This window comes from Elgaria multicarinata, chromosome 8, assembly GCF_023053635.1.
Source record: "Elgaria multicarinata webbii isolate HBS135686 ecotype San Diego chromosome 8, rElgMul1.1.pri, whole genome shotgun sequence".
NCBI lineage: Eukaryota > Metazoa > Chordata > Lepidosauria > Squamata > Anguidae > Elgaria > Elgaria multicarinata.
The window spans coordinates 56,496,804-56,509,363 of record NC_086178.1 but is presented as its reverse complement, the minus strand read 5'-3'; the positions used below and the strand labels follow the sequence as shown (position 1 = coordinate 56,509,363).

General features: G+C 42.0%; 1 protein-coding gene across 3 annotated transcripts in view; it reads right to left on the bottom strand.

Annotated features, from left to right (window-relative positions):
* The window catches only part of ARMH3 (armadillo like helical domain containing 3), a 131,313-nt gene that overhangs the window by 59,941 nt on the left and 58,812 nt on the right, over positions 1–12,560 (bottom strand). For all 3 annotated transcript variants that reach the window (XR_010025729.1, XM_063132527.1, XM_063132528.1), the window contains exons 21-23: positions 10,800–10,882; positions 9,636–9,762; positions 7,698–7,773 (exon numbers count right to left, since the gene is read on the bottom strand). Coding sequence is in view for 2 of the 3 variants with exons in the window: in XM_063132527.1 (XP_062988597.1) it covers positions 7,698–7,773; positions 9,636–9,762; positions 10,800–10,882 (286 nt within the window). In the remaining variant the exon portion in view is untranslated. The remainder of the gene's footprint in view (positions 1–7,697; positions 7,774–9,635; positions 9,763–10,799; positions 10,883–12,560) is intronic.

Sequence of the window (12,560 nt, the reverse complement as noted above, 5' to 3'; positions counted from 1 at the left end):
TATCTGCTGCCTGTGTTTGACTCATAAATGTTATGTCAGCAGCATCTCCAACCATGGTTCGGGATTGCCAGGGTCCTCAATTCACTGAGGTTTGAAACCAGGCTGATTTAGAACCATTGTTAGCCTTAAATGTGATCCTGAGCAGCAGTAAGAATTTGTGCTCTAGGCAGGGAAGGAATGTCTGATTTTGTGGAGGGCATATCAGACAATCTGATTTTTTCTGATATGCTCAGTGACAGAGCATATGCTTTGCACGCAGAAGTTCCCAGGTTCAAGCCCAACCACCTTCAGTTGAAGTATATCAAGCAGCAGTTGCTAGGAAAATCCTCTGCCTGAAACCCTGGAGAGCTGGTGCTAGAGTAGATAGCAGAGCACAAGATAGACCAGCTCAATATAACGGACAATTAATATGCTCACAGCCTGCTCCTGATTGCACAGTTAAGTATCAGGAGATTTACATTTGCGCAGGGCAAAAGCAGCAGCAACACAAGGCGAAGATATTCTATAAACATCAGTCACCATAGCTCCCAAGCATCTTTGCAGAAGCAGACATCCTTAACAATAAAAATATTAGAGATGAGGAAAGGGGGGCATACACAATGCACAATACCTACAAAAATTCTTCTGATCAGATGGTTTTGCTACTTTATGTCATGTTGGCTTGCAGAAGAAAAGGGGCCTTCCAAAGATACCTATAAATAAATCCCAGGTTGGGAGGAAAGGAAAGAAGACTGGGAAACCAGGATTCCATAGCTCTGGCCTTGCAAGTTGTGTGTAGAAGATCAAACCCTACACCTCTCCTATGCCCCACACTGACCCCCTGCAAAGAAACCAAGATCTTTGGTTATTGGGCAGTATAAAGACATAATAAATGAAATGAAATTACTTAAACTTGCTTCCCCAGCTCAGTAAGTGACATGGGTTTGCATAAATACATCACAAAGGAATTTTCACCCAAGGAAATACATTTGATCAACATCAAAAGCAACTCACAGAATGCCTCATACACCAACTGTACAATCTCCCTAAGGCAGTACACAGACACCATGTTTCCCTTTAAAGAAATGCAGAAAGGGGAAACTAGATTTTTTTTCCTCTTTATGAAATGCATTAGTCGCATATGAGAGTGCATTCCAAGCAGCCTCTCCAATTTGCTACTCCAATCTTCCAACTTTTCCTAGTCATCCTCTCCTTCTCCTGTTGGATTTGGCAACATATACTCTAGATATAGTTAATTCCTGGCATCCCCCCAGGATATATGCCCTTCTCTCAAATGACACTAGCAAGCACCCTAACAAAACCCTGCCTCACTCCTGTGGATGCAGTTTAGAATCTATCCCAAATATAATCTCAGCAATAACTTTGGAGAGGCATTTAATGTAAAGCCAACAACAACTAGGACGGCATTTTTAGCTACTTGGCTGCTCTTTGTTATCCTGCAATTTGAGATCAGCCAGGCTTGATTAGCAGTGACAGTGTGCCAAAGGTCATTACTGTTAAACATACCTCAGTGAACAATTTAAACTGAGTCATTATACTGCCACTAGACAGAGTTTATTATGGGGCCATAACAATCAATGTCGATGAAGCCAAAAAGAAACCTTAGAGGAAAAGGTGCGTATGCATGTGGGGGTGGGGATCTAGCTTCAAATGTGCAAATGAACTTATGCCTACTGATGCAATGGGGCTGACTAGGACACTGGATTGTCCACAGGAACAGGAAGATTCTTCTATATACGTTTTCTCAGGACACCAACGTCACCTGAATATACAGAAAGAAACATTCCAGTGGGGGAAAAGCCCTTAACTAGGCCATCAGATTCAAACTCTGTACTGGTTTATGCTGTTTGCATGCCCAATGAGAGCAGTTCTGGTAATATGTGATAAAAGTTTCATTGCAGGATCCTTTTCTTACTCTTCAGTGGAGTTTCTTGCAGTAGGAACTGCTATATGCAATGAACAGCTGGAATAATCTTGAACATTCTAAGGCAGCCCCTAAGGATCTTGACAACCTCCCAGTGGTTCATCTTCTGAACTAACAGAAGCTTGACTTACACTATGCGGAAGCTGAGGATACACTCATCAAGCACTCCAGCCCCACCATCATATATTCTATTCTCCAGTTCTGCCAGATAAATTACTTAAATGTTAAATGACTTAAACACTAGAGAATTACAGCCTTACTGCCAACGCAACTTGACAGCTGGCATATCCATTATATATACACATGTAGAAGTGATGTTCTAAGAACAGCCACGCCTCACCAATCACCCTCATGACAGTGCAAAAAACAGCAGGGCCTTCTGTATTAAAAGAAAACCACCAACAAGGGAAACTAGAACAGAGAGAATCTAAATTTCAGATAAAGCAAGTAGGAGAAATGAAGCGGACACACAATGGGCTGCACCAGGAGAAACACAATTACCCTAGTAATACATCAAAGATCCATTACCCAAGTTGCTTAGCAAAGACTTCACTAGCAAATTTAGAAATGTTCAGAGAGAAAAAAAAAATAAAATGACATAAAATGATGTGACTGCATTACAGATAATGGAGCAATTGAATCTATTAATCATGGGGTTAATCTATTTATTCACCTTGAGAAAATTACTGATCAGAAAAAAGTCTATTAAAAGAATACAATGATTCAGACACCACCTCCGTCACTTAGTGAGCAATCAGAGGATGCCCCTTCAAACCCTGCATTAATAAAAGTCTCATTAAATGCAAACCTGCAAGACATTAATGTAAAGGGGCTCATTAGTCTGGAAAATTACTTGCCTTGAAAGTTGCTTATTTCCTTACAGACGGGAAGGTCAGCTCTCCAGTTATCAACTGTTGAGCTGGGTATCTCAACCAATGAGGCCAGGTGTTTTACATGGGAAACCACCACGTAACACATGCAGACTACTTGAAAACATGTCATCTTCTGCCACCATCAAGAATGCCTGCAGACTGCAACATTTGCCACTCCGCCGGTACAACATAGATTCTATAATCATGCTATGCAGTTACAGAATGGAGTTCTGGGTAGAGGATTTAACATCCTGAGAATGATGGATATGGATTGTTCTTTTTCTTTTTTGAAAAGTAAATTTCTACCTTTGTGTCTGCAAGGATAGGCTTCTATGGACTTGGTCAAAACCTGGTGATATCCCAGAAATGGGATTGCAGTGAAGGAGCAAGATTTAAGTATCGTGCCTGCATAAGAACATAAGAAAAGCCAAGCTGAATCAGACCAAGGGTCCAACTAGTCCAGCACTCAGTCCACAGTGGCCAACCAGCTGTCAACCAGGTAACCACAAGCAAGACATGGTGCAACAGGACCCTCCCACCCATGTTCCCCAACAACTAGTGCCTCCGATACTGGAGGCTGCGCTTAGCCATCAGGACTAGTAGTCATTGATAGCCTTCTCCTCCAGGAATTTATCCAACCCCCTTTTAAAGCCATCCAAATTAGTGGCCATCAGCACACCTTGTGGTAGTGAATTCCAGAGTTTAACTACGCCCTCTGTGAAGAAGTACTAGTTCCTACTATCTCCATAAAACAAGCAGATTAAATTATGGAAAAGCAGTCAGTATATGCACATTTTTTTATTTTATAAAGGATGAAAAATTCAGATTTTCTTGTTACAAAATTTAGATTGTCTTTACACAGAAGTTTTATTATTCCATTGCTTTTGCTGAGTTGGAAACTGGCAAAATCAGGATAACAAAAGCCAGAAATATTTGGAGCAAGATCTTATAAACCATACTTGTCCAGCAGACACAGCCTGCTCTGGTTTGTTCTCCAACTGTGCTACAGGAGGAGTGAAAGATTAGAGGACTAGGAAGGACCTGAAATATTAATTGCTATACAGAGGTTAAAGATATATTTTATTTTACAGGGCCAACTTCTTCACTTACAAGACTTGGAAAATTGAATTTCTTCAAATCCTTTATATAAGCAAGAATAGACTACAAGCTACTTCATATTAGAGTTAAGCTGAATCAGGAGTGGGAGAATGGGAGTTTTACAAACATTTTCATGCCACTTGAAAAGTGCCTCCTATTTTCAGCAGTTGGGGGGAGGCGAGGAGATAATGCATCCCTGTTATCTCAACAACCAGTTCAGTATTTCCAGCTCACCACCCTGCAGCCCAGCAGCACATGAAGTATCTGCCTGGATTTGCACTGGATTGTTTGGATGTTGTTATCTGCACTATATTGTGCTCTGTGGGATGCATAGTTGAAGATGCATTTTGATGAAATCTACCTGCACATTCAAACGGGCATTTTGGTCCATTACAGCTGGATTGAGCCTTCAGAATAAGAGCAATGCGGCTTTGCTTGCCCTCACTGCCCTCACCACACAGCTAAATTAGATTGGCTCCACAGCTCTATAATATAATCATGTTCACTACATGATCCCTGGTCAGCCAGTATAACATAGTGAAAGAGAAAGAAGCCTTGTTAAAAAGTTATTTTTAATAACACCAAAGCAACAGCATATTGGGGAAACAAGGGCTACAACTTCCTTTTATCTGTCCTGAATCTCCCATCAATCAGCTTCATTGGATGACCCCCAGGTTCTAGTATTATGAGAGAGGGTGAAAAATGACTCACTATCCACATTCTCCATACCAGGCACAATGTCCTACATTGCCCCAATAACACATCCTGTAGATAAAACAGGATTTTAAAATGGGGAAAATGTATTTGCAATGAATTTAAATTTTATTTTAAAAAATAAAGCCTGAGAATTGTAGAAAAAAGCATCATCCATCTAAAATAAGCTGATCCAATAAAAAGACACTATCTCTCTGCCTGTGCAATCAATCTGGAATCAATAGTCTAAGCACTCTGACCTTCAGGAAAAATTACAGTAAGGCACAGGAGTACTCTGCCCACAGACACAAGAGATTTGAGTGCAAAAATAAACATGTTCACAGCATAGTGGTGGCATCTTAGCACCAAGGAAAACACACACAACCAGCCTCTTTTAAGTCTTATTGAAAACCAGCCTCAAATCTTTTTAAGATATAGATCTAAATCAGAAGTCTATACACATTTGAAAGGCTCAAGTCACAATTGCTTTGGCAAAGAGATCAGGAGAAATTACGGATAACAAAATATTTACACAGTCCTGAAAGCCATCATCTCCCTTGAAAAGAAAATGCCACTGCAATATCATGTTGCTTTAACTTTAATCTACAGGCTGCCTTCGGACAACACAGTGGTCAATAGTAAGGTAATAATCAATGCAGTATTATCTAGGGGGTACTCCCCACACAACATGATAATAATCAACCATGGTGTGGATTAGGATCAGCATTGAGTTGACTATTAGTCCACGCTGAGTTGACTCACTCATCCCCCACCCTCAGTCCTCCCGCTAGTACCCCATCAGCCATTGCTGTCACAAAAATATCCTGCTGGCTGTACTAGAGCTGCAGCTGCCACTTCGAACACTCTTGCCTTGTGTCTCCGTGGCTGATGAAAAAACCAACAGTGGCCAACGAAATAATCAACACAAAAACCAACAATGGTTCAAATAGCCAACTCTGCACAGCGCTAGTTATTTGCGATGGTTAGTTCGGCCAAATAACTAGCCATTGGTTAAAAAATTCCCACCACACAGCACAACGACCCATGGTGGGTTAAATAACCAACCTTGAATTATTTAAACCATTGTTGGTTATCATGTTGTTTGAACCCAGTCAGAATTTGAGCGAGGGAATAGCAGAACCATATCATCACACCTTTTTCAAGTGTAGGGACAAGTCAAGGAATGCCCCAAATTACACATACAGGCTCTAACACGAGGGGGAAAAGTACTTCCAAATGAAGTTGCCTCCTTCAAATCAGCTGTGGATGAAAGTTAGAGTTCACAAATCAAGAGGGAGTAATGTGCGGCTTATCACAGCCTCCTCAGTTACTGCCTTAAAGATACATATAACTAACCAATGACTCTTAGAAAGGAAAATCACATGAAAGAAGCAATTTCCCATTCAAGTCATTTTTTTCATTTAGATTTGCAGGTGTGGAATGCAAGAATTGATTTATGCATCATTTGGGCAAGCAGCCTAATACCAAAAGACTTAGGCTCATTCTCCTAGCAGGGCTACCCTCTCCTATTTCACTGCCAAAGAAATAAGCTTCTATGTGTCTGGTGGTTGCTTCCCATTGACCAAGATAATCAATTACAGTAAATAATTGCCAAAGAGCCTACAGAGGAAACAGCAGGCGGGCTGTTTTTCAACCACAGGCCTTCAATCTGAAAGTATTCTTCTACTCCCTGTTCTAGAGACTTTTCCATGTCGACCTTTTTCAAAAAATTCACAGACCATGCTATGGGTAGGCGCTATCCTTTAGCAAGCATCCTCCTACCTATGACTGCCTGTTCAGCTGCTACATTTAGAGCATTATCAGTCCCCAAGAGCTTCACTTATCTCTGCTCATGAAAAATAAAGAGAGCAGCAAAGTAAATCTTGCAGAACCTATATATAAGGACATGAAACTTAGAGGCCTGCAGAGAGTATCTTTAATGGTGGTTTACAGATACAGAAAGTCACTTGAAAAATGCCTCGAGGGAGTTTGTTTTCCAAATGCTGTCTTCCCGAGTAAGAAAACTGGAGACACCACAACAAAGGTAGGCTCTGGGTCACAGGGGGAGCAAGGCTTGTGTGCCTGACTTTGTGTACTTTCTTAGCCTGACACAGCTATTAGCTCTAAGGGAGCAGAACAGGGAAGATTTGCAGTCAATCCCATGCTTTTCTATTTTACACTTCAAATTCTAGTAATACAATCCCCCAAACATTTAGAATTAACTTCTCTCCCCAACTAGTCTCCAGCAATAACCACTGCTGAAAGACAAAGCAAGGAACCGAATTTTCCCAGAGCCTCTCAAGAAAAATAAACCTCACACTCCAACAACTACTTGCTTGCTTGCCCCGAGGAAGAAATACTCTTCAGACCACAACCTGCTTTTAAATATTGATTTTTATCCCAATCTAAAAGGTTAACTTGGGGAGAGGCTCCCAGGCCATTACCCTGGAACTGACACAGCATGCCAAAAGCCACCTGCTGTTGACTTCAGGGTCCCCCAGTAAGTGCCAGGAGATTTAAGACCCTAAATATGCAGGAAAGCCATCAGCCTCCCCAGCAACAAAAACATATATAATTTCACAGGGATATCATGAGGATTAAGGTCACAGACCTTTGCACACAGCTTTGAAAATGCAACTTCTGTGAAAAGCAAAGAATTTCTACTGCAGAAGATGCATTCAAACACTCACACTTTGACCATGACCACCAAAGTAAGTCCACATTCCGTGACTCATGTGAAAAGGCCACATGACTTCTTGTTTCCCAAGCGCAGAAAGGCAATCACTGCTGAAGTGGGAACACTTATACCCACCTTGGCGATCCTGGTTTAGGATAAAAACCTCCTGAGAAATAACCATGTTAGCCGGTGGCAAAAAAACCAATGATGCGACAAAACCAAACTTTACAAATTTGTTTATAATCAATTTCTGGTTTAGGGTGTTGTTGTCCCCCCACCCCTGTCAGCTGAGAAACTCAATGATAAGGCTTACTGTAACAAAAAGAAAAAGGGTTCTGAGAATTAGAGCACAAACAGGTAACTTTCCCAAAGTATAAAATAAATAAATAAAATAAATACATTCCAGCTAGGTTAATTCCTTTCCCTTTCTTACCGTATGTTGACCAGTGCATGGGTCACTTTGCTGGCTGGCTCCTTCCACTGTCCAGCATTAGTAGAAAGCCTCAAAACTGAAGGAAAGGAGAAAAGGGGAATTATATTCCGTGGTATCAATTTGAGAACAGCACAACAGTTTCCAAGCCAATAATATAGCTAAGGAAATTCTTAGAAGAACAGAAATAACCTTAGATGATGTACCACCATCAGTTCTCTTCAAATGTGACCACCACAGGTGTAAAGGCGCTGCACTATTTTTACATTACAATCAGAAGTGTAAGTTACTGGAAATGTAAACCATTACTCCAGCTCCCTAACAATGAGACTTGCAGATTATTTCCTGGCCTTGAAAGCCAGGAAAAAGAAAGTTAGACTATGAAAGCACACCACAATCTAAGAAGCTTTCCTGCTTTGATCGTTGTACCACTGTTGCACTGAGAATTAGAAGAGAAGGGTAGCCAGGCCTAACCACAGAGTGGTTAGACTGTGCAGTAATCCTCAACCAGTGGGTTGCGACCCAAAAGTGGGTCGTGAGGGTCATGGCAAAGCTGTTGCCACCATGTGGGCAACTGTAAAATTGTGAAAGTGGGTCCCATGTTGCAGGCTGGGAGTCCGAGGTGGGTCTTGGGCCTGGACCAGTTGAAGACCACTGAACTAGAGCAATGCGGCTTCCTTTGCTATGCTGCTCTGAATGCCATGCTCTGTGGATTAGCCTCCAAGCTCACGCATGTGCCTGATTGCCCTGAGGGAGAGAGCCATGGATTTAGCTGTATGGAAATCACCCAAAGGTAAGCCTTCTGGCAGTGAACTGATCGGATGCGCTGGGGGCGGGGGAGTAGCCCAGAGCCCAGAGAGAGGGAATAAGGAGCAGGTGTGGGATGGGGCAAAGAGACTAGAACGGGAAAGACAAATGGGGAGCTGGGAGCTCGGCTAAAGCTGAATTGAAAGTGAAACTCAACTCTGCCTTCTCTTTCTTCCCAACCAGAAATGTTGCTTTTCATGAGTTACCTCTAGTGTGTAAATGAGAGCAAGAGAGAGAGAGAGAGAATATGAAAGAATGGAATGTGGGATAGGGTGCATCTGCCACAAGTGTTTGTTTGTGCATGAGAGAGAGGGAGAGAAAGAATGAATAGATGAGGAAGGGGAGAAAGGGAGAGAGAGAGGAAAGGGGGTGTCCACATAAATTTGGCTTTGGCCATGCCCACCCCCAGTATGTGGTCCTCAACTTTAAAGTCCCCTTTGCTCCATAGCATCACACGGCATTTCCTTACACCTCCATTCCTTAACCCAAAACATCATTTGCAGGTCTAGGCAATTTTTTTGCCTGTCTCACTATTCAAAAAGTATTATGGGGGCTGTTTCCTGATTGCATCCGAGGCACTGACCTGGTTCAGTGGAAGTTTGCAGCCCCTTGTGCTATCTGTTCTGTGTAGCAGGGTTCTTGTTGTGCATCCATCAAAAGCTTTTTTCACCTCTTGTTTACAGCATTGGTTCCTACTGCTGATTGGCTCTGGGGGCTGTGCTTGCTCTCTGACCTGAGACTAAGGCAGATTTTCCCAGCTGGGAGCACTCTGCACACGGCAGGCTGTTTCACTCCAAATGAGGGCACAGTGTGTTCTTGCTACCATTTAAATATTATATGCCTGGCAACAGCAACAAGCACATTTTCACGAACACAGCACACATTGGTGAACCAGATGACAATACTGTTTTTATAAACTTGCTCTTGAGGAAGCATAACTTTTAAAATGGCTTTCACTCAGGACAAAGAACTGCTATCATTTCAAACAGGTTTATTTCACATCCATGTGTTAATTGACAGCCACACTGTCAGCAGACATACTGATCAGGAGTCATGCACAATCATTCTCTCTCACCCACACAGCTTCTTTCTCATATATGTGTGCTATGTCAAATGACAGCCAACACTACTTACCCATGGAATAGAGGTTATCAAAACTCTGGTGCATCCTGATGATTTCATAGTATAGTTCATCATAGCTGCTAGGAGTTGGAAGGAAGGTATCTCCATAAGTGATGAACATATTAAACAGGTTTACCACCTATAAAAACAAAAGACTATAGGAATCACTACAGAAAACTATATATAAAAGATACGTAACTATTTAAGCATTACAAATAATGAAGCTATCACCATCTTTGCAGATAAAAAGTGTTCGACTACAGTTAATACAGCCATATTCCTCCTCATACAATTTCAGTGTTTTGTGGTAGTCAGAGAGTACAAGCTGCTGTTGGCTACCAAAACCACTGAAAGCAAATATCATTCCCTCCAACAGGGAACTTGGGTGCTTCAATCCCTATCAGTTTGGAAGCAAAATGGAGTCACTCCAAAATAAGGTAGCTGTTTCTACAAACACAGATGAAAAGGAAAAGGAAAAGAAACATTTTAAGGACGCCAAAATGCACCTGACAAGTGTCTGTAAGCTTCTAGAATATACAGAATGTTGAGATGTCAACTGAGCTGTGGGGGAGGGAAGTGGCAGGCAGGGGAAGAAGAGAGAATTAGCCCATTCCAAGTCCAAGCCTGAGCTCTCTAGAACTATACAGCACTGCAGGAGAACTCCCACTCTCCGATACAAGACCTCAATTGAGCTACAAGGCTCCTGTTCCAAGCTGGGTGAAACCCTGGATAGGATCAGTCCCATTAGGTCCTATTGGGTCCTTAAAAAGACCATATTGTATCTCTATTTCTTAATAGTAGGTGATAGGAATACACTGCAGCCCTTTTTTGTTTCTTTCTTTTATTCTGAGCTTCCACTTGTAACACATAGCAGTCACACACCTGTTCATCACAATACACATTTCTCCCTCATTTGTATTTCCACTGAGCAGCTTGAATAAATGCTTTGGCATTCCAAAAAGAAAAAGAAAAAATCCAGAGGTAGGAACAGTCCATGGACCCAGTACAACCTTAAGCCAACATATATTTTTCCTAGCCCAGATCGATGGAAATATAGAGAGCAGGCTTTCTCAACATACCTGCAATAAGCACTTAATCTATTTTTGCCCATGGCATCCCCTTTGCCCAGAGCAGGACTGAATACATGCCTGCTCTACACAGAAAATAGACACTCACCATGAGAGCCAAGGTAAAGATGTTGTGTTTTGCCAGCAAAACAGTTTCGTTGGACATGAGGAACTTCAATAGATTAATCAGAGCTGAGAAAAGAATGAAAAGGGGTTCTTTGAATGCAGCTGCATTATCATAAGCAGATACCTTCCCAAAGCCCAAAAGAGGAAGCATTTGTTGATTAATTAGAATCCTGTCCTTCACAGATAAGCAAGCACAGGAATTGAAGTCTTGTTGTCCCAGATTTATCCTGTTCCAGATTTATTTCACGTTGAGTCACCTGCCACTCAAGTCAATTGACACAGAGGGTTTTTTCCCTACTTGTCAGCACATTAAGTAGCACCCAGGGCCTGGGAAGTCAGCTGTCGGCTTTTCATTTCATATACTGCCAGTGCAGAAGACCAAGAACCAATCTCAGCTGTCACCTGTGCTGATGATGCACAAGGCAGAACCAGGTACTGTGCAGCTCTGCAATAGTTTGACTAGTTTTACAATGGCATATATGACATTTAAGCAGATACTATACACCATGTCAAGTTACTTAGGGCAGGGCATGCCATATCAGAGTTCTCTCAAGAGCTCTACCTGGAGACAGAAATATGTTAGCCACTGGAATCAGCATCCCTCTTTTATTTATTTATTACATTTATATACCGCCCCATAGCCGAAGCTCTCTCTTTTTACATCAACGTTCAACCAAAGATAGTGAACAGGTTACTAACTCCAATAGGTTTGGATCACAAGTGATTTACAAAGAACTGCTGCATTCTGAAAACTGGCAAGGATTTTATATAATGGACAGCAATATCACAATCATAAAGATAACAACAGAAAGCAATTTTCAAACATTGGCACTTCTATTTTACTTGAAAGTCTATTTGGTATGCAAAAAAAAATCTACTTCTGATAATTTATTTATTTATTATTGCATTTATATCCCGTCTTTTTTTCCTCCAAGGAACCCAAGGCGGCACACATAATCTTCCTCCTCTCCATATTATCCTCATGAGAGCTTCGGCTATTGGGCAGTATAAAAATGTAATGAATAAATAAATAAACAAACCTGTGAGGTAGGTTGAGCTGAGAGTTTGTGACTGGCCCAAAGTCACCCAGTGGGTTTCCATGGCCGAGTGGGGACTAGAACCCAGATCTCATAGAATCATAGAATAGCAGAGTTGGAAGGGGCCTACAAGGCCATCGAGTCCAACCCCCTGCTCAATGCAGGAATCCACCCTAAAGCATCCCTGACAGATGGTTGTCCAGCTGCCTCTTGAAGGCCTCTAGTGTGGGAGAGCCCACAACCTCCCTAGGTAACTGATTCCATTGTCGTACTGCTCTAACAGTCAGAAAGTTTTTCCTGATGTCCAGCTGGAATCTGGCTTCCTTTAACTTGAGCCCGTTATTCCGTGTAATGCACTCTGGATCGAGAAGAGATCCTGGCCCTCCTCTGTGTGACAACCTTTTAAGTATTTGAAGAGTGCTATCATGTCTCCCCTCAACCTTCTCTTCTCCAGGCTAAACATGCCCAGTTCTTTCAGTCTCTCTTCATAGGGCTTTGTTTCCAGACCCCTGATCATCCTGGTTACCCTCCTCTGAACACGCTCCAGCTTGTCTGCGTCCTTCTTGAATTGTGGAGCCCAGAACTGGACGCAATACTCTAGATGAGGCCTAACCAGGGCCGAATAGAGAGGAACCAGTACCTCACATGATTTGGAAGCTATACTTCTATTAATGCAGCCCAAAATAACATTTGCCTTTCTTGCAGCC